Here is a 27,389-nt window from a genome sequence, read left to right on the forward strand (position 1 = left end):
GCCGTCAGCCCTCATCAGACCGTATCCCTCAATCTAAAGTGGTTTCAAACAGACCTGCCCAGACACTTTTCGGAATGCTTTCTTGCACAATCACTTCTTCATTTTTTGAGCTTACATCGGATTTTGTGTCTGGAATCAAAATAGGTCCCAGCTACTGCACAGCACAGAGGGAACCTGCACAGAGGAAGCCATGGTGATTCTTAGTTTAAAATTATCACTTTTGATGTTGGTGATGGCGTTTTGCAGAGCTGTACCCACTGAGTCGCCGCCAGAGGAGAAGATTGCAAAAGCACAGGTAAACTCAACAAAAAGTAGAACAAGAAATAAGCTATTCTTTAAAGGGGCACTGTGTAACTTTTCTAATGGAGGCCATCTGATTTTTTTGTTACAGCTTTGCCAAGATTGTTCCATTGTATTGCATTAAATGTGTCTTTTCATCAAAATCAGGATAAGTTATAGGTCATATCTGTGGAGAGTAGAATTGAAGGTATTTATAAGTAGTAAAAACATCTGTAAGTAAAAATGGATGAAGGCAAGAGAAATAATTTAATGCATACTATGGAACATTTCAAGCAGCACAGTAACTTCTCCGTGGAGACCTGCAGATGTTAAAATGATGTGACCTCATCAAAAACATACCTGGAGTTGTGTTTTGTTTCATTCACACATATTTGAGAAATCTTGCATTATTCGTCACCACCTTGTGCGGTTATGAAGCTGTAGTTTACAAGACAATTCTAGTGAAAGTGTATGGAGTTTAAAAACGCAGTGGAACACTTATTGTAGTACCACATAATATCAGAAGGTGGACTAAAGACTAAATTTGCAGGGTTTGTGCGTTAGAAGTATGTGAATAAAATAAAACACAACTCCCTGTTTGTGATGAGGAAACAACATTATTATATAGATCAGAAAATAGCATAATATGGGTCTTTTAAAGCAATTTATATCCAAGTGTATATGTTATCCTAAAGTCCTGTGCACTGCTGTAGGAATACCTGTCCTCATTCTACTCGGATGTGGGGGTGAGGGCTCCAGGCAGCGTCAGCCGGAGCACTCTGGACTCTTTTGAGGAGAGTTTAAAGAAAATGCAGGAATTCTTTGGGATAAAGGTCACAGGTCAGCTGGACTCCGCCACCCTGGATATAATGTCCCAGCGCCGCTGTGGAGTCAGTGATGTGGCCAGATATGGCTACTTCGATGGTCAGCCCAAGTGGGACAAGAAGGACATCACATACAGGTACGAGGAAATAACTACACAACATCAGTATCAAACGGAACTAGAAAGACTGCAATTATTTTGGTAATAGAAATCCCAAAACAATGAGATATCATGTCTTTTGGTGGTATGGCATTTAGACGTCTGCTAACACATTCTGAAATGAAAGTGAATTATTGTATTAATTGAACTGTGCACATTTCATTGCATATTTCTTTTTCAATGCCCAAATACTTTTGAAACATAAATAGCAAATCTAATCACTGTCGCAATAATTATCAGTTTTGTTTTGTTCATACAATTATCGGTTTTGTTTTGTTTATACAACTAAGAATGTCCCTCATGATCCGACACGTTTCATGGCTCATGATACAATATAATTTTAATTTTTTTTTGTTCTAAGGGAGTGTAACTTCACCCATAGCATTCGTCTCAAGTTCACAAGGCTAGCAGTTATAAGGGAAAATTTGGAGCCAAGTTCCATATTAGGAATAGGAACTTATTCAACAAAACTGCAAAATAAAAACACCAGGATCATGTAAAGCAGATTAATATGAGCATTTTATGACAACAATGATGATTGCAGAGAGAGGGGGTGACAATTTTTCAATTGGAGTCGATGGAGCCAGAAGTTCCCCCATGCTCACTTAATATTTGGAACACAGGGGCAGGTTAGCTCCGCCCATTTATATATACAGTTTATGTATCCATGTACTAATACTATACTATACTATTATACTATAATATATTGCACATTATATTCTGTGATATATCCCTACTTTTAAAGGAACTAAACACATTTTAACAATGTTCCTTAGTTAAATCACTACCATTCTCTAAGCAAATCTAAACAAAACTGTAGTGCTATCACAAAATAATTTGGTAAAATGTACCAAGTATGGTTCATGGTTATATGTTAATACAGCATCCCACAATATCAATACTTATCAATACTTATATATGGCAATATATGTCAACATTTTAGCCTACACTTAATTTGTAGGTTAAGAGAAATGGTTTTTTTAAGTGCTTTCTCCTCAGGGTGACTGACTACACAGCGCACATGACCCAGGAGGAGGTGGATGGAGCTCTGGCCAAAGCTTTGAAGCTCTACAGTGATGTGACTCCTCTTCAGTTCAGACAGATCCGCTCAGGAACAGCAGACATCATGGTCCTGTTCCAGGCCAAATGTAATAGACGTCTCCTGTGTTCACACATTTAAAGTTCATTTGACATGCTTCACTGCTGTGCTTCTTTCACATCAGCTCATGGAGACTTCTTCCCCTTTGATGGGCCCAATGGGACACTGGCTCATGCTTTCTCTCCGGGGGAAGCTCATGGAGGAGACACTCATTTTGATGCAGATGAAACCTGGACTTTGACCTCTGCAGGTTTTACTGTTTAGCCTTTTTGCTGTTTTTTGTTTTTTTATTTTACTAAGAAGTTCCTGAGATACAGTCTCTATTTCGAGAGACCTGGGCAAGAGGCATTTTAGCAGACATAAAAAATAGATTAAGATTAAGATTAAAATTGCACTGGATAACATTTGTAGTGGAGTGTCCGTCTCCTGCTTGTCTCCATGGAAATATTATTGCTTTGTCGAGAATGTTCCACAGTGTAGCAAAGGAGAAATTTGTCAACTGAGCAAAAGTTACAGGTTACAGCATTATACTACATTACAATTCAGATCTGTGGAGAGTCGCCCCATTCAAGTAATTTATGTATGTTTTGAGCAAGAGAAACATGCGTAATGAATAAATGCTAGATGGGTATGTTTAATGTCATACCATGGAACATTCCAGGCAAAGCAATAACATCTCCATGGAGACAAGTAGGTAGCGGACCTTCCATCACAAACGTTGGGCAGCTCAAGAATAACATCTGCTTGTTTCAGTTAGTTGCTTAGTTGTTTATGGTTCATGCTATCAGCTCATGTTTGTTTGAATGAATGATCTCTGACTGCAGGAGCCAACCTGTTTTTGGTGGCTGCTCATGAGTTTGGCCATGCTCTGGGTCTGGCTCACTCCCAGGATCAGTCTGCCCTGATGTTCCCCACGTATCAGTACGTCAACACTGAGGGCTACACTCTACCAGATGACGACAGGCAGGGCATACAGCTGCTATATGGTAAAAGAATCATGATTATTTTTCCTCTCATACTGATCAAAGTTGATTTACAATTTTATTTTCTCTTTTCAAAACAAAATAAAATGCTGTAAATGTTGATTTTATTATTTTTCTTCCTTATTAAGAGCTATGTCATATAGCAGAGCAAACAGAAGGTGATGCAGAGATTAATACAAGCAGTACAATATGAGTCCACCATTGACTCATATAAATGAAAGATTAATGCTTAGAATGGAGTTGGAAGAAATAAAACTTATTTTGAAACACCCCAGTGTCAAGAACATAAACAAAACACATGTTTATTCAGTGCCATTTAACACAAGAAAATGACAAATTTCTTCTTCAAACTCTGCTCCAAACCACATGCTTTTACTGAAAGTTGGCTGTGAACGTCTCTGTTAAAATCACCCAAACATACAACAATTAGACATGAATGAATCTAAATCTCGATTAAGACTGGATAAACTGCCAGCCTTAGTGGTGAGTAACAATCGATTTGAGTATCAACATTATAATTGCATTTAGTATCTATCAGAATCTATACTATTGTACTATTGTCTGTATATTATAATATATTAATCAATAAAGTATCTATCTATCTCTCATGTTGCTGTCACTTATTTGTTTTGAGGTATCAAAGGCACCTCCCCTGAACCACCAGTAAATCCCAACCCAAACCCCGAGCCTTCTCCCAGCCCCACACCAGAGGCTGCTCCAGACAGGTGCAGTCCGGACCTGGTTTTGGACGCTGCCACAACCATCCACAACACTCTGTACTTCTTTAAAGACAAGTAAGACCACACTGTATAAAAGCTACATGTTCAAGTGCATATGACAGCTTAGACTTCTCATTTCACCACAACACAATTATATTTAAAAGTGTACTATGTAACTCTCCTGGCGGAGGATCCGTCATCTACTTTTCTCCATGGAGATGCCATTGCTTTGCCGAGGATGTTCAGCAGTTTGGCATTAAAAATATATATATCTGTTGTATTTTATCAGCAAAAACTCTTTCTACCAGAATAGTTACACAGTGCAACTTTTTACAAATTTTATGTTTTTTTTCTATTTTTTATTTTATAATGTCTCATCTTGGTTGTAGACATGATATACATAGAGGTAAATTCCATCTTTATTATGTGAAATTATGGTTTAAACTGTCAGAAAAAAAGCCTTCCTTGTGTGTAAATTGTTACTGGAAATAGGTAGAGGTATTAACATTAGATACTTCCATACATTTGTACTTCCCTTCTATTTTTTTTCTGCAAACTACCACTTAACTGATGATGTATATTTACCGGTACTATCCCTTCAAACCAAATAATAATTAGAAAAACATGAAAACCTGTCATATGCACTTTAAAGAGCCCATATTAAACTTTTTTTTTTTTTTTTTCTAATTTATGTTATAATGTTGTTTCCTCATCACAATCATGAGTTGTGTTTTGCTTCATTCACAGAAATTCTTGAATTCTTCTCTCAAACAGAAAACACTCTGTTCCGCTTTGGGATGTCATGTGATAATACAGGGTGGTGCTCCACTGTGTTTTTAAACTCCATACACCTTCACTAGAATCATATGAATTCAGTTGGGAATTGCTAATCTCTACTGAACCTAAGGTAAAAGGACCACATGACATCACAGGGTGGAACAGAGCATTTTGAACTTTGGAGATGTAGACAGACTAATAGTAAGGTTTACTCAAACATGTGTGAATGAAACAAAACACACCTTCTGGTATGTTTTTGATGTGGTAACAACACTATAACATGTCTTAAAGCTCACAAGAGTCAATTTTGCGTAATATAGGACCTTTAAATAAACCACTGCTCAGTGCTCAAGTTCTTTTAACAGCTATTACTGGAGAAGAAGGTCATTCTGGGATGGTATCAGGATGAGGAAAATCCAAACTCTCTGGCCGGGAATTAACAAGATTGACGCTGTCTACGAGCATGGCAATGGTAGACAAAGCACCATAATTGTCTTTGAAGGTAAAAGTTACAAAACATTTAGAAAAACTGATAATTTTTAACATTGTGTGGTGGTCCAAAGTTATTCTTCATTTACCTTATGCATTTTGAGTATCCTGATTATTCACAATGATGAGTTTATAAAAACATTTTCACAACTTTCTGGGAAGGACTTTTACTATGATGGTAAAGCTAACAGGAACTAGCATGCTAATGTGCACTTTCTGATTATCAAACAATAAAAGGCATTATAATTAGAATCCAATTGCACGCAGGAGTCTTATTTTGCCCTCCAGAAGAGCGACTTATTCGATATATCTATACTGGGGTAAGTCAAATGTTGCTCAAATACATGGAAAAAACCTGGTATAGGACCTTTAATGTTTAATTAATGTAAATTACATTTACCCATATAATTGTCCATTTTAATTACAGGCAAGATGTACTGGAAAATTAGAAGACACACTGTCCAGCCTGGATACCCTAAACCTCTGAGAAACCTTGGTCTGCCTTCATCCATCGGGAAAGTGGACGCTGCTGTACATTTGAGCTTCTCCAGCAAGACTCTCTTTTTTGTAAACGATAGGTACTGGAGGTAAGTGAACAGTCAAATGTGCACAGACAGGTGATGGGCCCTATCCCGCCCATGGAGATATTGCCTCAGATGTTCTACAGTATGACATTACTATTTTTTATCTCTTTGGAGACAGCAAATGAAATCACAAATTACAAAATTGCACATCACATCAGTGGAGAGGCAAGTTTTTAAGTCAATAAAAACCTGTGTTGTTGAGTAAATGCAAAATGGATACATTTAATATTATACCAGGACATTCCAGGCAAAACAATCTCCATGGAGACAAGCAGGTGGCGGAACCTCCACCAGAAAAGCTACACAGTGCACCTTTAACAATATAAATGTCTATCTTCTTATTCTTGTTTTTTCCAGCTATAATGAGCGCAGGAACAGAATGGATCGAGGCTACCCAAAATACATTTACAGAGAGTATGGTGTGTCCAAGGTTGATGCGGCTTTTGAATACAGAGGTACTTCATGTTATGTTATTTCTTATATCAGTAGTACTGTTGTGGTATCCTGTGGTGTGTAATAACATGTGTATGATATAGGACACCTGTATCTATCATCTGGATCCACACAGACAGAGTTTGACTACAAAAGAGGAAGACTAATTCGCTCTTTTTTCAACCACCAATGGATGAACTGCAGTTAAAAGACAAATCCAATCACGGCATTCTCAACACATCAACCTTTTTCTGTACTGTTACTAAAGCTTTGGGTCTGACCTGTGGAGTTTTGTTTATATTGCCAGTAAGGTACAACAAAGAATAGAACTTTGACTTAGGACTTTACTTTGACTTGGGACTTGACTTTGATTTGAGACTCACTAGGGAAAAACATGAAATGAGCCATTTCAGAGGCAAATGGCAAGACTTTAGACTACACTTATCTCTGGATACATTCAAGCATTTTGTAGAAAAATCTGAAATTAAAAAATAAATATTTTTATGTCCTCAGTGAGCTCAGGAATCTAAAGACAGGGGTGCCCAGAAAACACGCCGTAGTTCACAATGGGCAAAGATCCTTTATATGTAAATATTGTGTTAAAGGTTTTATACTCGTCTTTGTGTCCTCAACTGACACATATATACCCAAAATCATACAAATATGATGTGATGAGGCTTTTTCATACAAAGAAAGACTCAAAATGCCACCACCAGATTATTCAATCCAAAAGTGCATAATCCACATTGTTGACACTTGAATATGTTTGTCCAGTGTGAACAACTGAATGTATTTGGATACAGCATTGTGGGAGTTTGGAACAAATGCTGTTTTTTATGTAAGAGACTACAGACGGTGTATCCTCAAATAAACTATCTGGTCTAATAAATGACACTGGATTCATGTTCACCCTGCTCTCCTGTCATTTATTTGTCAGTTCTCACCAGATGACATACAGAAACTAATTCAAGAAATTCTGCCCACAGAATGGGGATTTAAAAAAAGATAAAAAAAAATGTGATATTTATTATCTAAGCATATATGCAGCAAATATGCATCTTTTTTGTTTACCAATGTATTATTATTATTATTATTATTATTATTATTATTATTATTATTATTATTATTATTATTATTATTAGACACGCCTCTTGAGAACAAACTTATGACAAAACATTTTACTTATATTTATCTCATTCGGACGCCTCGAAAGAAAAAACTACACTAACCACAATCCACTGCGGCCTAGTACGTAATGGAAGCGCACACCTCCCGCTGTGATTGGCTGACTGGGGCTCTGCTGGAGCCAAGGTGAAGAGCTGAGGGTTCGAGTTCCCGAGAGCAGCAGAAGGCGTGTTTTCTAGTCTGTCCCTGAGCCTGTCCAAAATGTCAACCACTGGACTTTTAACCATGCGTGCATATATTTGCAGACGCTTGGTAAGTTTGCAAACTGCCCAATCGCAGTGATAGCAATAGTATTCACTAGCTTAGTATGCTAACTGGTATGCTAATAACAACAAACATTGCACTTGAGCAGCAAAGCTGCAGCTAACCCATTTTTCGAGTGCGTGTCGTCCTTGAACAACATTCTCTGAATCTTGTCCAGAGAACTAATTAGGGCTGAATTATTTGATTTTGGTCTAATAGTTCAAGATAGTATCTTGACTAAGAAACATATCTCAAATACAGAGATCGGGAACTTCACATTAATAGAGTTAATCCACAATTATTTACTAATACATCACCAAATCCACGACATTTATCTCGAACAAAGGTTTAAACGTGATGTTTTGCATGAATACACCTGTCCAGACTCCACAGACATTTGCCAGCTTTTTCAGTAAACGTCATTCATTGTTTTATACCATTGCAGGGTCACAAATGTCTCTCAAGAAGCTACACATCTCGTCCTTCCCTAAATGTAAGTATAGTCATTTAAAGTGTACCTTTTGGGAGACCACATTTCCAGTGAATATTATTTATCATTGTATATTATTTTAGGAGGTGGTCATTGTCAGTGCAGTGCGTACACCTATGGGCTCCTTCAAAAGCTCTTTGTCTTCTGTTCCAGCCACAAAACTAGGCTCTGTAGCAATAAAAGGGGCCATAGAACAAGCGGGTAGGTCCAGTCTAACATCATCACTTACCAAAAGAAGGGATTATTCAGCTTTTATGAGGCTATATACTGTATACCCCTAGTTATTTTAAATAATATTGATATCATCATTGTTTATATAACTTTTGTTAAAGGAATTGCACCGGAAGAAGTAAAGGAAGTCTACATGGGCAATGTTCTTCAGGCTGGAGAAGGACAAGCTCCTACAAGACAAGCTCTGCTCGGAGCAGGTCTGCTCTGTTTTTATTGGCTGAATTGGCTGAAATTCTCATAAATTAATTCAGTTTTTAATTAATACAACATAAATGTTTCAGGCTTGACACTCGGCACTCCTGCAACTACAATAAACAAGGTGTGTGCATCTGGGATGAAGTCCATAATGATGGCAGCTCAGAGTCTCATGTGTGGACACCAGGTGAGGATATAGGCTATATCAAGTTTTTTTTTTCCATGCTAAAGGGGAAACTATTGTTATAGATATGCATTGCCAACCAGAAAAAGATAATACAGAGTTTTCAAGCTAAAACTATATGTATAAGAAGAGAAAAAAATGTAATATACTAACATAACACTGCCCTTGGCAATGCATGTCATGGAAAGATGAGTTGTGAAGAAATTAATAATTAGACTGATCTGATGCCTGGTGATCACTGTTGTGTTTTAGGATGTCATGGTGGCTGGAGGCATGGAAAGCATGTCCAACGTGCCTTATGTAATGGCCAGAGAGGCCCCTGCCTACGGAGGAGTGAAGATGGAGGACCTCATTGTCAAGGACGGGCTCACTGACGTCTACAACAAATTTCACATGGTAACATCCACCATTGTAGTATATTAAGTACGTCGTAAATGGTTTAGTTATCTCTTTGTTGTTTTACCTAAAGATAAGAAAAGATTAGTCACCGATTTGCTACTGATTATACAAAAATGGACTTCCTTATCTCTCTATGTTGTTTTACCTAAACATAAAAAACTGATTTGTTAATAATTAAACAAAAATTGACTTCCTTGTGTGACTCACCATTTTTTGGGAATTCACATTCTTATGCTTCTATTACATCCCATTTACAATTGTTCAGTATTTTGATCCTAACTATGTGTTTTCATGTAGGGAAACTGTGCAGAAAACACGGCAAAGGTCTACAAGATCCCAAGAGAAGAGCAAGATGCTTATGCGATTGGCTCCTACAGTCGCAGCAAAGCAGCATACGAGTCTGGAGTCCTGGCCAAAGAGATTGTACCAGTTAGCATTCCCCAGAGAGGTAAAGCAATTGTAAATAAAACTTATAGAGCTTTTCTGAAAGTTTGTAAAACTTGCCACTCAAGGAACAAACACTAAGTTCATGTTGGCACAAACTTGTATCCATTTTCAAGTCTGAACTTTCACATCAAATTTACAAACCTACAAAAGTTAACTAAAACACAATGATCAACTAGACCAAACTAGACCAAAAATACAAACGACTTAGAACTTACATGAATCACAATATGAAGATGTTTTATAGACATACATAGAAGCACAAAAAATACAACATTAAAAACTTCTGTAGTGAAAACCTGTGTGAATCTGGTTTTCATTCATTTCATTTGTTTCCTAATGATTGTGTAATCTCTTAAATATATTTACAGCATTTACCGCACTCAAACCATCAGAAACAGAGTGATACAAGTCTGTAACTCCATCATACTACAAATCTAAAAGTGGATAATGATTTGATAAGTTTATAAATCTGATGCCTGTGTTCTATTTTAACCAAAAAGTGTGAACAAAATCTAAAACACTCTTGTAGAAAGAACAAAGTTTACTTTTTCCAGGTAATCTGGATTGTTTTATGTCTTGCATTTTGCAAATAGATTTGCAAAAGATTTCCCAGATTTATGAAAAGTTTCAGAAAATGTGCCTAAGCAAATGAAAAAACTGTAATTGTCAATTCATATGAAAAGCAACTATTTTATAACAAAAATCTCCTTTAGGTAAACCAGATGTTGTTGTGTCTGAGGATGAAGAATGGAGAAGAGTGGACTTCAGTAAAGTCCCCAAACTGAAGGCTGTCTTCCAAAAAGAGAACGGTAATACATAATATTTCATGGTTTCATCTCTTGTTCTCATGTCATCATATTTATTACACTGAATCTTGTTTTTAGGCACTGTTACAGCAGCTAATGCTAGCACCCTGAATGATGGAGCTGCTGCTCTTGTATTAATGACCGCTGATGCTGCAAAGAGGCTCAACGTCACCCCTCTCGCCAGGATTGTGTGTAAGTTTCACTCAAAAACGCGTTTCTGAACGGTGGATATATATTAAGATACTGTAATATTTTATTATGAGACCAGTTTTGTTCATACATATTAAAGAGGCTCAGTAATAGTTTCTTTTTGTTACCTCTTTAGCTATACAGTTGTTATGAGATATATATGTACTCCTATGTGCAATGTTTAGAGTGGTGAGTGGCGTGAGCGTGAGTGAGGGACTGCGTGCGCGCCCCCGGAGGCACGCGCTTTTGAATGGGCCCGCGGAGTGTACGGGTGTCTGTCTGCTTTTAGTTTTGCAATGTGTGACATGAATGGTGAGGAGGCGACCGGATCAAGTGCCATGTTATTTAGTGCAGTACGGCAAATAAAACCACGAGTCTTGAGCGAAGACCTGACTTGTTTATTGAGCCCACGCACTCACTGGAGGTTCCGAACACGGGAGTTAAACCCCGAGGGACGAGCGGCTGCTGTGCCCCTTTGGCCCTGGAGACGAAGACGGTTCTCCCCTGTGTCCTCTGACCACGGTCCGAGGACCGAGACAGGAACGGTTTAACACAGTATTAGTTACTAGCATAAAGGGAAACCATACATGTGCACCGTTAAATTTATATTGATTTGGCACACTGTATTCTGTGTAATTTTTTGAATTGTTTTTACAGCATTTGCTGATGCTGCAGTTGCTCCCATTGATTTCCCAATTGCTCCTGCATTCTCAGTACCAAAGGTGAGAAATGATTTTGAATAAAAGTTTTAAGAACAGTTCAAACATAAACGCAGCTTAAAGCTGATCTGGCTGTTGCCTTTGTTTGTGGCCAGGCACTGGCGGCAGCGGGACTGAAAAAGGAGGATATTTCTATGTGGGAGATCAATGAGGCGTTCAGTGTGGTGGTTCTGGCAAACATTAAGATGCTTCGTATTGACCCTGAAAAAGTGAATGTGAATGGAGGAGCCGTGTCTCTGGGACACCCCATCGGGTAAGATCATCAAAATGTCTTTTAAAAAAAATAATAATAATAATAATAAAAAATCCTTATCAAAATCTCTTTGTCATCAGCATGTCTGGAGCAAGGATTGTCGGTCACATGGTTCACAACCTGAAGTCTGGAGAGTATGGACTGGCTGGTATCTGCAATGGAGGGGGCGGGGCATCCTCTATTATCATCCAGAAACTGTAGGATCTGTGCTTCATGAAAACTGTTCTTCAACCAGAATACTACTCATGACCTTTTTGTTGACCTTTTTCTTTTTCATGTGATTGTCCAAAATGACACTGCCTGTAAGGAAGTAGACTGTTACCGTTTCAACAGGGGAATAAACACTCCTGGTGACATCATGCCTAGTGTCTAAGACACTCCTTCTTTGGACATGTTGTGCAAATATTTAATATTTAACTGAATAGGTCATAAAAGCGTTGAAGTGTGCCGTGTAAAAATAAATCTAAATGCAATGGCCTTAGTTTTTTTTATCTACATAAATTTGAGAATTTAAGTCAAACCTTGGTATTTTCATTGTCCATTAGAGGGTGCAGTATGCATAACTTTTTGTCAAGGTGTTTTTTAATAATAATGTCTAGAAAGTTTGACCAGTATTTCTAGATAGATGATCAGTTTCTTACGAACATCTTGTCCTGTGCATTGTATGACTGAAGTCTTTTTTGTCTGTGCCTATTACACAGTTAAATAACAAGTTAAACATTGATTTAACCTGAGAGCCTTTCAAATCAAATGTTTTCTATGTCTTTGTTTAGCACTTGGGCAATTGTTCTGCCATTACTCATTAATCTAGTCTGACTTTGGAGAAGAATAAACAATAAACTGTATTCACATAACCAAGTGGTCAAAATCAACCTTATTTACCCTTTAGATTTCAGCTGATTAACATTTATAGACTTCAAGAAGTACTTCAGTAACTTTAATGGAAGGAAGTTTAAATATTTATAATCACTCTTTATTAATTATTATTATTAAACTAAACGGGATTTGGTCAGACTGCTTAGTAATCTTCAACAAGCAATTTACCTCTAATTATAACTGCTCTAATATCAATTTATACGGGACTGACATTGTTTACTGTTTATTCTGCTTATCTCAAAGAGGGACTGGAAAATGCCTGGCAGTTTCAATGGTTGCTGTTTGACTTTAAGTGCTGTATAAATGACGGCTTGCGCACACTGTTGAGAGGGTGTGGCCCCGGCTCCAAATTGAGTTGAGTAGTGAACTAAGCATAACGCAGAGCAAAGGAGAAGAGGGCACACGCAATCAGGAATATATAGCAACTTTCAGGAATTTAAGGTACGTACAGTGTTGATTTAAATAATCATTTCTTCTATTTAGTGTCTAAAATTTAAGATGAAGCAGTCATAACTATAATGTTTTATTTGTGTGTTGTCTTATCAAATTTTAGAAAGATATTTAATGTGCAAATTTATGAGTTTCAGTTCATATGTTTGAATTTCAGTTTGGACATTTTGTGGGCAAAGCAGTCTGACCAGTTTTAAGATGAATAATCAGGTGAGTCAACCAATGTTTTCACTTCCCATTTTTGATAGAGTACAGTGAAAAAAATGACAAGGAGAAGAAAGAATTAATGAAAAACTTTTAATATGACTACAAATGAACAGTATTATGGTTATATAAAATGCGCAAATGACGATTCAAAGTAGAAGTGAATTGGTAAAAGTATTTTTTACAACTGGGAGAGGTGTAACTTTTAGCTCAATATAAAGCACATTCTTGGTACAATTTTCATTACATTTATATTTACAATTTGGCCTTTTATCTATATAATATATGGTACAGGACTTAAGGCTTGAGAGAAGATGGTTGTTTGAGAATACAGCTGTCCATGCTGATTTTAGACTTAGACAAATTTTAATAATCCACTGGGAAATGATTTGGACAGTAGCTCACACATCTCAATAAATGTAATAATAATCTGCAAAAATATACGATACTATACTGTACTATACTGTACTATACTGTACTATACTAAAAATATAAATAGTAATAATATTCAAACCTAAGACTAAGCTATTCTGCATTTGATATGATTTCTATGTGTAGGTCCCGGTTTCTCCAGTCTACGATAACATTGGGTTTCGACATGACGATGAAAGACCCCCTCCATACTCCCCAGCTCAGAATCTGTACCCTCCTATCCCACGTAGTACTGTCCCACACAGCACTCCACAGTATGTTCCCACCAATCCTTACACCATCAACACTCACCAGACTTCTATACTAGAAGTACCCCAGGCACAAAGGAAAGGTACGGACACAGGTTTTATCACATACTTTAGACTTTTGATACTAACAGTGCTGAATAGGAGAGTAAACCTTTACCCGCAGACAGTCAAACATTATGAATGTGAACTATGATGTGTGCTTTCTCTGAATCATTAACTTTTCGGTTTTGGTCTAAAAGTTAATCCTTTGGTTGTTGAAAAGCTTGCATGTTGCTGATGAAAATTTAGTAGTTCAGCACAATTTGCATAACAGCCGCACCCAATTCAAATATCAAAACTCTAAAAATGGATCACTGTTGCACTCTGATTGTTTTTGTTTCACATTTGCAGGTATAAAATGCCACTGGAAGTACATCTTATGTACATCAATGTGTGTGTTTATAATCGCAGCAGCTGTTTCCCTCTTACTTTGGTACTTTTGTGAGTTCATTTTAATAATACCTACCTCTGTTTATTATTACCATATATGTACAGCCTATTATGAGGATTACTTTGGTATATGAATATTTCCAACTGTACATTTTTGCCCATAGCTTGAATGGCAAACAATTCTTCCACATGAATTGGTCCCACCTGAATACTTATATATACATTAAATGACCAAAGTTGAGTGTGAGCTAATTTCACGATGCCTCAAAGGTCCACTGTGTAACTTCTCTGGTGTCTCCACAGAGATGTTGCAAGATGTCTTGCTTGGAAGGTTCCACAGTAGAGAATTAAACTTTGAAATACCTTGAAAAACCTACATTCAAACCGTCAGCAGGTTGCTTCATAGATTTGGAATTTGCATGTTACATCTACTTGTCTCTATGGAGATGGATAGGTTTAATGCCATACGGTGGTACATTCTTGGCAAAGTTATAATGTCCATACTTAAATATACATTCATTGTGCTCTCTAATAGTTATAATAATCCACTGTCTTAGAATAGAATAACAGACTCCGCCTTGTTTGTTTAATCCCTCTCGTGCCAATCTAAGGCTGCTTGTACATTTCATTTGTTGCTGTGTTATCCTAACCTAATTTACCTTCATCTCTTGCAGTGTATTACCAATGTATCTCAGGGAGGTCTTGTGGCGGGAAGTGCCTAAGCCTCTCACAGTGGTGCGATGGCGTAAAGGACTGCCCTGATGAAGAAGACGAGAACCAGTGTTGTAAGTGTGCTCAGTTTCAACACACAGCCTCCACCCTCATGTAAATATGCAGATATCGTTTTACCTGACCCTACCTGTGTTGCAGTCCGATTTCGAGGCTCCAACTTCCTGCTGGAAAGTTACTCATCAGCCAGTGGGTCATGGCTCCCAGTTTGTGCCGATAACTTTGACAATAGTCACGGGAAGGCAGTGTGTGAACAGATGGGCTATGAGAGGTGAGGTAGATTAAAGGGCCCATGTTACACTATTGTTTGATCTGTGTTATAATGTTGTTTCTTCATCACAAACATACCTGGAGTTGTGTTTTGTTTCATTCACGCATGTTTAACACACAAAACCTGCATATTTAGTTTAGTTCTTCTCTCAAACAGAAAACTGAAAAAAGAAATATAATAAGACCTATGACTACAGTGTATTTGTTAATGAATCAATACTCTGGGTGCGACAAGACAGTTTCTACAAATTGAGACGAGATACAAGTTTTGGAAAATTTATAATCAATACATTTTGAGGTTCGATTCACAGTTTTGGTCTTACAATTCTGAATTCATTTTATTGTATACTTTTTGTTATGGCTTTTTGGAACTACAGCTTCCCAAGAGGTGAAACTAAACAAAGCTAACCACAATGTTTGGCCAATCCAAATGTAAACACATGCGATGCGATCATTTTCCTTATGTGTTTTTTATTCTAAGAGATCTTTCCCCATTTCTAAGCAATACAAAAAACTGTACAGAGTCAAGCTATGTAAAATGTAACCATAACATCAGATACTCCTTCCCCAATTTGCCTTAAAAATAAATTTCAAATGTAATTGAACTCAAATGGTATAATTTTATTTTGAGAGCATCACAGAAACTGAAAGAATTTGTGGTAACACTAATATCTGTATCATGGCAGCTAGTTGCTTCACTGTGTAACTAGTAAATATTTGCTCTCCTGTAAAGTCTAGACAAATAAGTTTTTCTCATATTTCTCTTTGTGTGACCCAACAGGGCGGATTATGGGAGTTTCACCCAAACCAGTGCCTTTTCTGCTTCAGGATACCTGAGGCTGAACCTGACCATTAATAATGGTGCACGAATGCAAGCACAGCTCCATCATAGGTCTGCTCTTGTGCACATTGAAATTCTTTATTTTGTTTTGACATTGATCAAATATTGACTCATTTAATGTATTTTCCAGTTATACCTGTTCATCCAGAGCTGTTGCACTCACTTGTATTGGTAAGGATCTGATATTTCAATATTCAAATTCATTTGATGATGGATGTCATTTGTAACTGTTTTAACACTAAGTCTAAGTGCATGTGACAAGTAAAATGTAAAATGTATATTTGGTATGTTTTTAAAAAGCTCTCTCATGTTTTCCCTAATTTGTCAATTTTAGTAAATCTTATAATTGTACTTCCTGGTTGGACACGGGCAGCAGTTACAGTGACATAAGTAGCAGCCATTTTGTGAATAAGGACCAAAGGTTTTCTAATACTTATTGTTAGACAAATAAAAAATGTATAAATACACCTTTATTTTCTTAAAAGCATATTTACAGGAATACTTGTCTGAAAATTGATACGATTGTCAGTATAAATTTGTCCCTGAATCTTGTGTACTGATTCCATAGAGCAGAATTCTAAAAAGGAATCCCCATTTTCAGCTTAAAAAAACAATATATATATTACAATTTTACTATTTTTCACAACTTTTCTCCACAAAGTGCTGCTTTAGTATTATAATACTTTGATAAATATTTCCTGCAAACACCAAATGATATGATTAAAAAAACATGTTAACAGTCTTTCTGGACCTGGGCTCTTTCACAAGACACAGAACTGCCCCACGAGTAAATGCACAAATACAACCAAAGATTCATGCTCTCTATGTATTTTGATGGGGATACGTGCCTACGCTCACGTAGAGCATCAAAAAGTAGGATGGATCCTATTTTCTGAAATCTATGTGCGCAGGACACACTGCTCCATACGCGCGTCTAGTGTGTACAGTGGAGCGGCCCTCATTTACTTTCCATGCATTCTAAAAGTTACACGTCCAAAAGTTGCCATTTTTACGCTCGCGTAGGGCAAAAATGCGCCCAGTCAAGTTTGATCGGCTTATCCACTGACAAACACAGAGCCAGTGCTGCGCATGTACATCCTGCTGCAGCTGCCAGTGGAGCCACCTTTGTGGTGACGCAGGGCTGTGGTTTCACAAGATAACAAAACAGGCGCATCTTCCGTCTCCAGACGGCCCTCTTCTCTCCTACTTGCCATTTCTACACGTGACGCGCAGCACCCACCCTCCACACCTCTTCTTTTGCTCCAAAGTGAAACAGGTCACATGTGGGCATGAGGCTACAAAGCACAAGCCAGGAACCGTGGAAACCGTACGGTACGCACACGAGAAGCGAACTGAACTGTTCGTTTTTTTCATGAACCGTGACACCCCTAGCTGGCATGTGCTTTGCATACAAGTTTTGACATCTGAAACCTTAAACATTAATAACTATCACAGACATTTAAGAGAACAAGAGCACATGTTAATTTTTGTTATTTTTGTTTTATTTTTTCATAATGCAAAGGGTAATGTTTGGAGCAGCTTTACTGCTGGTAGTTGCGCTGGTAGTAGCACTGGAGTACCTTCCTCTGCTCCTTTGGTCCGATCGCTCCTTTTGGGCGGCTGGATGGTTGTGCTCTATCACTTTTACAGCAAAACTTCATGAAATTTATCTCCTCTTTTGCTGAGCAGAGTGCACAAGATAGCTCCTGCACCTTGCTGGACAGCTGCTCATTGTGTTTTTGGCTCACATCTACACCAACTCCAAAACCAGTGTTTTGGAAGTCTTTGCAGGCCTTTGGGACTGACCTGTTTGCAGGTTTGAGTTGTTGTATCTCCAAATCGTAATTCTTATTCCTTGCCTTCTGGAAGTTTGCAAACTCTTGCTTTATTTGTACATGTTCCTGTACTTTGGAGTTGTACAGGTACCGGATCTCCTTATATATTTTATCTTCGTCTTGCAGTTGCTTCTCTTTCTTTTGGAGAGAATCATTGAGTTTTTTTATCTTCAAGTCTTTTTCTTGGTTGATTCTCTCCTGAGACCTAAGCTTGAGGTTCAAAGAATTGTTTAATTGAACCTGGTCTGCAAGTTCAGCCCTTGTCCGCTCCAACTCTTCACAGAGTGCCCTGAGCAGAGGGCTCTCCTCCATGGTTGGAAGGTCTTGGACCAGGGTTGGAAGGTCTTGGACCAGGGTTGGAATGTCCTGGGCCGAGATTGGTAGGTCCTGGGCCAGGATTGGTAGGTCCTGGGCCGAGATTGGTAGGTCCTGGGCCGGGATTGGTAGGTCCTGGGCCGAGATTGGTAGGTCCTGGGCCGGGATTGGTAGGTCCTGGGCCGGGATTGGTAGGTCCTGGGCCAGACTTCTGTCCTCTGGGTTTGAGGGCTCCTGGATGTGAGGAGACACCAGTTGGGTCTCCTGTGGCTCTTGACCGCTCCCTGTTGGTGTGGGGCAGAGCAGAGCCTCCAGGTCAAAGCCCTCATCGTAGAGGTGAGCATCATCCTCTGTAGTGTAGAGGTACCAGGGCTTGCTTAAGAAAGACGACGAGCTATCCATGTTTGTGTGTGTATTCACCAGTCTGCTGAGAAGTTATGATTCAAACTGAGTGGCGTTTCCATGGTGATCAGACCTTTTAAAACAAAACACATCGTACCATAGCACTGTATGATATTATTTATATCAGTTTGACATCAAACAGTAAAGATATGTCATTATCCATGTGTTACGGTCCAAGGGTTAGGTCAGCATTTAAGATACTCTACACTCAATTTGTGTTGAAAATATGTGTGCTCTGTGTATGTACAGTATGTATAAATATTACTAATACATAAGCCAGGAACCGTGGAGACCGTACGGTACGCACACGTCCCGAACCGTGAGAAGCGAATTGAATTTTTTTTTTTTTTTCATGAACCGTGACACCCCTAGCTGGCATGTGCTTTGCATACAAGTTTTGACATCTGAAACCTTAAACATTAATAACTATCACAGACATTTAAGAGAACAAGAGCACATGTTAATTTTTGTTATTTTTGTTTTATTTTTTCATAATGCAAAGGGTAATGTTTGGAGCAGCTTTACTGCTGGTAGTTGCGCTGGTAGTAGCACTGGAGTACCTTCCTCTGCTCCTTTGGTCCGATCGCTCCTTTTGGGCGGCTGGATGGTTGTGCTCTATCACTTTTACAGCAAAACTTCATGAAATTTATCTCCTCTTTTGCTGAGCAGAGTGCACAAGATAGCTCCTGCACCTTGCTGGACAGCTGCTCGTTGTGTTTTTGGCTCACATCTACACCAACTCCAAAACCAGTGTTTTGGAAGTCTTTGCAGGCCTTTGGGACTGACCTGTTTGCAGGTTTGAGTTGTTGTATCTCCAAATCGTAATTCTTATTCCTTGCCTTCTGGAAGTTTGCAAACTCTTGCTTTATTTGTACATGTTCCTGTACTTTGGAGTTGTACAGGTACCGGATCTCCTTATATATTTTATCTTCGTCTTGCAGTTGCTTCTCTTTCTTTTGGAGAGAATCATTGAGTTTTTTTATCTTCAAGTCTTTTTCTTGGTTGATTCTCTCCTGAGACCTAAGCTTGAGGTTCAAAGAATTGTTTAATTGAACCTGGTCTGCAAGTTCAGCCCTTGTCCGCTCCAACTCTTCACAGAGTGCCCTGAGCAGAGGGCTCTCCTCCATGGTTGGAATGTCTTGGACCAGGGTTGGAAGGTCTTGGACCAGGGTTGGAATGTCCTGGGCCGAGATTGGTAGGTCCTGGGCCAGGATTGGTAGGTCCTGGGCCGAGATTGGTAGGTCCTGGGCCGAGATTGTAGGTCCTGGCCGATTGGTAGGTCCTGGGGGAGGTAGGTCCTGGGCCGAGATTGGTCCTGGGCCGGGATTGGTAGGTCCTGGGCCGGGATTGGTAGGTCCTGGGCCGGGATTGGTAGGTCCTGGGCCGGGATTGGTAGGTCTGGGCCGAGATTGGTAGGTCTGGGCCGGGATTGGGTCCTGGGCCGAGATGGTAGGTCCTGGGCCGGGATTGGTAGGTCCTGGGCCGGATTGGTAGGTCCTGGGCCGGGATTGGTAGGTCCTGGGCCGGGATTGGTAGGTCCTGGGGGGTAGGTCTGGGCCAGACTTCTGTCCTCTGGGTTTGAGGGCTCCTGGATGTGAGGAGACACCAGTTGGGTCTCCTGTGGCTCTTGACCGCTCCCTGTTGGTGTGGGGCAGAGCAGAGCCTCCAGATCAAAGCCCTCATCGTAGAGGTGAGCATCATCCTCTGTAGTGTAGAGGTACCAGGGCTTGCTTAAGAAAGACGACGAGCTATCCATGTTTGTGTGTGTATTCACCAGTCTGCTGAGAAGTTATGGTTCAAACTGAGTGGCGCCTCTCCCTATATATATGTATATAAAGAGAGAGTTCTAGAACCTGTTTCGTTTCCATGGTGATCAGACCTTTTAAAACAAAACACATCGTACCATAGCACTGTATGATATTATTTATATCAGTTTGACATCAAACAGTAAAGATATGTCATTATCCATGTGTTATGGTCCAAGGGTTAGGTCAGCATTTAAGATACTCTACACTAATTTGTGTTGAAAATATGTGTGCTCTGTGTATGTGCAATATATATAAATATTACTAATACATATAGCTAATGTTTTCTATTTATTGGCCCAAGCCAATGACAATGAGCTGGTGACTGGCAAGGACTATAGTGCCCTCTACCATATTCATGAAATGTCAACATTATCAGATTTGTACCAAATTTGGGGATTACATTTTATGCATGATTACAAGCAAAAAATATATATTATGGATATAGGGCATTTTCACCGTTGGATAGCAGGTGTGCAAAGGTTCATCAAAAAATATGTTATGGTCCACAGTATGGCCGTAAACTTATGAATCTCCACAGAGATTGGAAACCAAATTACAGGTTAGATTTGTGGAGAGGCAACTCCACTCACAGTGAATTTTTTTTTTTTTTTTAAAGATATTTTTGAGCAATACATTAGTTTAGTTAGATAAATACCATACCAATAGATAAACACCATACTGTGGACTATTTAAACTAAAGTATTATTATCTCCATGGAGACAAAAAGCTGTGGATTTGAGTTTGCATCTCATCAAACCAAATAATACTTAGAATAAAATTGAAAACCTGTCACATGCACTTTTAATTATTCTGGACATGGTTTTGTTGATGTTTTGGATGTGTTAGATACTTTTAGCTTGTCAGGGTCTGTCATGTTTGAGTCCTTGCACCATATGCTCCACACGTCCGTCCTAATAGCTCTCATCGTACATGCCTGTCACTCGGTTTGACACAACAAGTGATGCACAAGGCTTTGGTTGTACTGGGCTGGCTTTATTCTCACATGCCATTGAAGAACAAGAATTAGGGGGAAAATCTTACACATTCACTTGTAACATTTGTTGTTGTTATTGTTATGTCTTCGTTTTAAAAATACATGTGGAGTGGGGTGGCACAGTTCACAAAATTTACAGTTCGGTTCCTATTGCGGTTTAAGGTTGCAGTTTTCAGTTCGGCACGGTTCTTGTTGTCACTTATTTTTTTAATCTTTAAATCTCCAGAAATATACTTCATCATATGCTATGATAGCTTCATTATCCACAATTTAGGATACAGCATTAAAAAAGTTATAAAATTATAGTTAGTAATGTAATCATGCACAAACTGAATTTGACTTGACTTTAAGCACATTATTATTGGACATGGGCAGCTGTTGTGCTTCGGTGAAAAAATGTTACCACCTTCCTTACCCTCCTCAGGAGTCGGGATACTTGGTTTAGTGAGATTGCGCTCTTGGCTGCAAGGTTAGGGCCTGGCTCCACTGCAAGCGTCAGCGTTTACACGCGTAACCTCACGAAACCACAGTCGCACGTTAACGTTAAGGCGGCTTCACCAGCAGCTGCAGCAGAACATGCACGCACAGCACTGGCTCTGTGTTTGTCAAAGGGAAAGACAATCAAAGTTGACTGGGCGCGTTTAGTCACTTGTATCAGGTCCACAGTGAAACTAAGAGCTGAACAGCCTTGTATTTACCTTCTGTACAGGCTGCCCACAGCAAACGCGAGGATTTCAAAAGTAAAATTTAAAACACTTATTAACCTGAACATGGACATATGAACTTTAACTCCGTATTTGTATCTTTGCCATTGCACCATGACCCTGTTACTGTTCCACTGTTCCTCCATTGGAATCATTTTTAATGTGCCAGACCACAAAATCACAATGCCTATTTTCAAACATACTTTTCACAGTAGAACTGCGACATTAATTGAAATTGATACAAAATCGCAATTTGAATGGGTGCATCTGGTAAACTGCAAAGACTGCTATACCATCATTTCCTCATCAAACAAACAAACAAAAAATCTTTTCTTATTATGCATAAAAACTGCTAAGTAGTTTTAGTTGGTTTCAGAATGATTAAAAGTTAGGACTGTTGTCATAGCAATTAACAATTTTGCAAATATAACAATAACAATTTTTGCAAATATATACAATATTGCAAACCTTTTGCATCGTAATCACAATACTATACTATATCGCAGTGACACTTTCTTCCCATATTGTTCTGTGCTATTTCAGAGTGACAGCAGAGGTTGGTCTTTAGCAGTGTTTTTGACTGTGTTTTGCATTTGTTCAGGCTGTGGAGTGAGCTCGGCTGCACCCAGTTCTCGTATTGTGGGTGGCACTGAGGCGGTGAACGGGGCGTGGCCGTGGCAGGTCAGTCTGCAGATCAGAGGACAGCATGTGTGTGGAGGCTCCATCATTAGCTCCATGTGGATCCTGTCAGCGGCGCACTGCTTTTACTCGTAAGGCTCGTAATATTCGCAACAACTTGCTAACAGTGCAATTCCTGATTATCTAACAATAAACCGGTTCATAATTAAATGCAGATAGTACACAGTAGAATTATTTTGACCACAAGAGCTGCTGATGTAATACAAGAAAACTTTGCTTAAATACATGAAAAAACTTTGAGTATAGGGCCTTGAATATTGATAAGTATTAAAATCAACTCAACTAATGCAGATAATCTTTCAAACCATAAAATCAATCAATCAATCAATGTGTTATAACAGGTATATATGTTTACTATATATACAATAGCAGCCACTATTTACATCAGACATGTCAAACTCAGGCCCAAATTTGGCCTGCGATAAAATTAGATTTGGCCAGTGAAATCATATAAAATATGTATTAGAGCTGGCCCGCCTGCTACAGGTAGGCTGTAGAGACATTATTTATTTAAAATTGTGTTATTATTTTGTCTTATGCTTGTTCTAGATTCAATGTTTAAGAAAAACTATTCTTAAACATTAATTTTAATAAGAAAAGGTTTAACATTACATATCTCGAAAGAAGAGAAAACATGCAGATGTTGTTAAAATCTTTCAGTAAATATTTAGTTTGGCCCATGACATAGTCCCAGTTTTAAATTTTGACACCCCTGATTTGCATCATCATACTTCATCATAAGATTTAAAGTTTTGTCTTCATGGCTTCCTCTTCTCTTTTCAATATCAGATATAATCGAGCATCCATGTGGCGGGTACAATACGGTGATATCAGCTTATCCCAGATGAATAGTTATCACACACCCAAGTCCGTGGAAAAAATCGTCAGCCATGAAAACTATAACCCGGATACCAATGACAATGACATTGCTCTTCTGAAGCTGAGTTCACCTTTGACCTTTTCATGTGAGCCATAATCTTCCATAGCCATTGCTGGTCTTTAATGTATGTTTCAGTTTCTTATGATTGTGCTTCATTCACAGCCAGAGTTAAACCAGTGTGTCTGCCCAACATCGGGGTAAATCTGTCACCAGTGCGACAAGCCTGGATCACAGGATGGGGAGCACTGCGGTCATCGGGTAAGACCAGTCTTAATTTTGACAAGAATTAAAAATTTTGTATTTTGGGTAACATCTTTTTTGGTTTTGATCAAGATTTAGTCAAATAATATCTATATAATCTGTTTACTTATTTATTTTCATTAAGTTTCTTAAAGGTGAATGCATTGTGTGTCTGATGGAGGGTCTTTGTGCTTTGCTTTGTTGGGAATGTTTCCCAGTATGGTGTTAAACCTTTCTATCATTATGAAGACCAAACCAGACCAAGTTACAGGTCACATCTGTGGAGAGGCAACTCCGCTCACAGTCAGAATGCCAGTTTTCTAGGTATTTTTGAGCCGTAAAACCACCAATAATTGTGTAAATGTAAGGTAGAGCTGTTTAATGTCATACTGTGGAACGTTCTAGCCAGAGCAGTGACATGCCCATAGAAACAAGCAGGTGATGGACCCCCAACCAGAAAGTTACACAATGTACCTTTAATGTATTTAGTGTAGAAAAATTGACAAATTTTTTGCTTTTAGCTGATAACAATGTAAAATATATACAGTAAATTGTGTATTTTTATTTTAAACTGAAATTAATGCAATAAAACATTGCTTCATAGTCACTTTTGTGCTTTAAAGTTGCACTTTGTCACTTTTCTGAAGACGCGTACACCACCTGCTTGTCTCTGTGGAGTTTATATGACGCCTAGTATGTTGCATTTAAGTATCTACCTCACTTTTATTAAATCACATGGGTTTTTGTTGCTTAAAAATACCATGAAAGGCAGCCTGTATTACTGAGGGTCACCTCTCTCCAGTCTTTAGCCTGGTTCGCATCACCTGCAAGATTTGTTAAAAGACTGAGGAACATTCCAGGCAAAGCAATAACTATCTCCATGGAGATACACAGACTCCACTTCACTTCTTCCACTAGAAAGGGTCCATAGGGCACCTTGAAGTGTTTAACATGTTTTAATGCCTAACAGAGCTGTATGTGAATCATTAATATTTCCCAGGATCGGCTCCTGACATAATGAACCAGGCTGAGGTGACTATTTACCATAGAGAAACCTGTAACAGACCCTCTGTACTGGATGGGGCTGTTACAAAAACAATGATCTGTGCTGGGAAACTGTCGGGAGGAGTGGATTCGTGCCAGGTAGGCCACCATACCACTATTAATGTATTATTTGAACTCTGCTTAAAGGTGCTGTACCTGATTTTTACTGCCTTAACCTTAAAAACATAAAAAACTGAACTGGTTTATTTTAAACAGTTTGCAGTGGTCCAAAGTTATTCCTCACTTACCATATGCACTCCTAGCATCCTTATTATTCACCACCATGAGTTATAAATGCTTTTCAGAACTTTAAGACAGACAGGCAGAGTTTGTCATCACGGTAATGCAAAAAACAACTAGCATGCTAATCTCACACTTCCTGATTCCTTCCTTCCTATGTTGTGAAAAATTTATATATCTCTTTTGATGATAAATAATTAATCCCTTTGCAAAGCCCAATAAGTTTTTGTAATATAGACCAAGGTTTATTTTTTTACAGCAGATATGGACAGGGTGTAGGCTTGTTCTTGCCAGAGCCCAACAGCCTCTCCTCCTCAGCAGTATGTTCCTACTCCATTTGTCCCAAATCTCTGCCCAAGTATCTGCCCCAAAGCATTTGCTCTGAGTATTTATACAGAAATACAAGTTACATCTATATCAAAGTAGAGTGACTTGTTTCCAGAGGCTGGTGTTTATCAGCTTAACATACATTTAAAGACAGCTAAGAGATAATACACCATTTCCTGTAGGTGGGGACAGTTGTGTCTGCTGAGCCTTTACACATGTTAATGACTGGTCTGGGTCTCAAATAGAAATCACATTCATTTACACAAAGACAGATTGAGAGAAATCTTTCAACAATATGAATTTCCATCACAGACAATGAAATACATCAGAATTAGATGCAGACTTATTCTGACCTCAGGAGCTGCTTATACAACATATCTGTACTGGGACAACACAAATTCTGCTCAAACACATATAAAACTTATCCGGCACAGACCTTTTAATTACATAATCTCAACAAACATTGTCTTCAAATCCAATGGCAGGGAGACAGTGGGGGCCCTCTGGTGGTCAAGCAGGAAGGTGTATGGTGGCTGGCTGGGGACACGAGCTGGGGCATTGGCTGTGCTTGGAAAAACAGACCGGGAGTCTATGGCAATGTCTCCTATTTTATTAACTGGGTTCATGAACAAATGCAGGTAACTGTCTCCATCATTTTGACTATTACATCTATATAGAGATTTGTAAATATAATTTCACTGTGTTTTTTTCCACAGAATAAGTAATGGCTTTCACAAATAAGCGTCACACCTGCACTTTCAAATAAATACCTTGAAGATTATCTTTTTGTCTCATCAATCGTATAAAAACACATTCAATGTATTTTGTAAACATTTTTCTTTTTACACAGATTATGTATTTATTTTTCCCAATAAACAGAAATCACAAAGAAAAGTTGTTGAATTATTAAAATTTCTTTAAGATCAAGATTAAAATGCTTTCTGCTGTATTTTAAACTTGTTTTTAGTTTACATGCACATGAGTGTATTGCGTACTCTACTCTATATACTACTACTATACTACTATATACTGCTCTTATGCGTTTATCCAGTATTGTCTATATTTCAAAGGACTGTTGGCAGCTAAATGTTTCATTTTGTTGTAAAAAAAAAAACAGTGTTTTTTGTGCTTGATATTTTTTTGGCATCTTAAATGTTCAAAAATGACTTCCTTTATCAAACTTGTGACCAAGCCTCCTTTTAAAGCCTGATCTTGTCTGATCTCAGAAGCTACATAAGGCTGGGTCTTGTTCGCACTTGTTTGGGAGACCACAGTGGGGTTCCAGTGGTTGTTGTGTCCTTCGGCAAGGCACTTCACCTGCATTGCGTAGTATACACACACCACACTCATGAGTAATTGGTGGTGGTCGTTTCTGTCAGTCTACCCCAGGGCAGCTGTAACCACAATAGTAGCTTACCAACACCGAATGTGGACTGAATGAATGAATAATGCACACAACAGTACAGTGAACTTTGTGCATCTGGAAAAAAAATCGCTTTATAAAATGAATTTGAAAAAAAAAATACAACATTTAAACTGATTCTTCCTTGTACTTGAGTTATTAGCTCTCTCTGCTTGTCTTTCTATCACTAAGCACTAAGTGGCAGTGCTCAGACTCAGCTGCTCCCTGTTTGTACCAATGAACAGAGCTGTGGTCCGGCCCTGACGCCTCTTCACTGGGGTAACAGATCACACAATTAAGCCCTCATTTGAATGGCCGCCTTTTACTGCGAGGGC

At 38.6% G+C, this 27,389-nt stretch overlaps 3 protein-coding genes across 3 annotated transcripts; all 3 read left to right on the top strand.

The window, feature by feature from the left end:
• The first annotated feature begins 61 nt into the window (after positions 1-61).
• mmp30 (matrix metallopeptidase 30) lies at positions 62-7,315 on the top strand. The gene is made up of 10 exons (XM_020934514.2): positions 62-295; positions 993-1,240; positions 2,261-2,409; positions 2,485-2,610; positions 3,185-3,346; positions 3,978-4,137; positions 5,205-5,341; positions 5,756-5,915; positions 6,270-6,367; positions 6,449-7,315. The coding sequence occupies exons 1-10, from the start codon at positions 191-193 to the stop codon at positions 6,550-6,552; spliced, it is 1,449 nt and encodes a 482-aa protein (XP_020790173.1). The 5' UTR covers positions 62-190; the 3' UTR covers positions 6,553-7,315.
• Positions 7,316-7,622: 307 nt separating this feature from the next.
• On the top strand, positions 7,623-12,539 carry acat1 (acetyl-CoA acetyltransferase 1). The gene is made up of 12 exons (XM_020934515.2): positions 7,623-7,781; positions 8,218-8,265; positions 8,346-8,463; positions 8,595-8,690; positions 8,775-8,875; positions 9,125-9,268; positions 9,569-9,719; positions 10,432-10,527; positions 10,603-10,716; positions 11,371-11,435; positions 11,528-11,685; positions 11,766-12,539. The coding sequence occupies exons 1-12, from the start codon at positions 7,731-7,733 to the stop codon at positions 11,884-11,886; spliced, it is 1,263 nt and encodes a 420-aa protein (XP_020790174.1). The 5' UTR covers positions 7,623-7,730; the 3' UTR covers positions 11,887-12,539.
• A 128-nt stretch (positions 12,540-12,667) lies between these two features.
• tmprss2 (transmembrane serine protease 2) lies at positions 12,668-26,546 on the top strand. Its single transcript, XM_020934578.2, has 14 exons — positions 12,668-13,002; positions 13,169-13,221; positions 13,774-13,978; positions 14,286-14,375; positions 14,999-15,109; positions 15,195-15,324; positions 16,105-16,215; positions 16,295-16,335; positions 22,824-22,992; positions 23,711-23,886; positions 23,964-24,059; positions 25,042-25,184; positions 26,138-26,290; positions 26,369-26,546. The coding sequence occupies exons 2-14, from the start codon at positions 13,210-13,212 to the stop codon at positions 26,375-26,377; spliced, it is 1,446 nt and encodes a 481-aa protein (XP_020790237.2). The 5' UTR covers positions 12,668-13,002; positions 13,169-13,209; the 3' UTR covers positions 26,378-26,546.
• The last annotated feature ends 843 nt before the right edge of the window (positions 26,547-27,389 follow it).

The sequence above is a fragment of the Boleophthalmus pectinirostris genome, unplaced genomic scaffold (genome assembly GCF_026225935.1).
Source record: "Boleophthalmus pectinirostris isolate CB_2022bp ecotype Guang Dong unplaced genomic scaffold, ASM2622593v1 HiC_scaffold_12, whole genome shotgun sequence".
Taxonomy (NCBI): Eukaryota; Metazoa; Chordata; class Actinopteri; order Gobiiformes; family Gobiidae; genus Boleophthalmus; species Boleophthalmus pectinirostris.

What these genes read in the sequence shown, in the direction of transcription:
- mmp30 (XM_020934514.2), top strand. Translation starts at nt 191, where the DNA reads ATGGTGATTCTTAGTTTAAAATTATCACTTTTGATGTTGGTGATGGCG. An exon ending in GGGCATACAGCTGCTATATG is followed by an intron (nt 3,347 to 3,977) that starts GTAAAAGAATCA and finishes ATTTGTTTTGAG; the next exon opens with GTATCAAAGGCACCTCCCCT. An exon ending in CTGTACTTCTTTAAAGACAA is followed by an intron (nt 4,138 to 5,204) that starts GTAAGACCACAC and finishes TTCTTTTAACAG; the next exon opens with CTATTACTGGAGAAGAAGGT.
- tmprss2 (XM_020934578.2), top strand. An exon ending in ACCCCAGGCACAAAGGAAAG is followed by an intron (nt 13,979 to 14,285) that starts GTACGGACACAG and finishes TCACATTTGCAG; the next exon opens with GTATAAAATGCCACTGGAAG. An exon ending in CAAGCACAGCTCCATCATAG is followed by an intron (nt 16,216 to 16,294) that starts GTCTGCTCTTGT and finishes TGTATTTTCCAG; the next exon opens with TTATACCTGTTCATCCAGAG.
- acat1 (XM_020934515.2), top strand. Translation starts at nt 7,731, where the DNA reads ATGTCAACCACTGGACTTTTAACCATGCGTGCATATATTTGCAGACGC. An exon ending in AGGGGCCATAGAACAAGCGG is followed by an intron (nt 8,464 to 8,594) that starts GTAGGTCCAGTC and finishes CTTTTGTTAAAG; the next exon opens with GAATTGCACCGGAAGAAGTA. An exon ending in GTCTCATGTGTGGACACCAG is followed by an intron (nt 8,876 to 9,124) that starts GTGAGGATATAG and finishes GTTGTGTTTTAG; the next exon opens with GATGTCATGGTGGCTGGAGG.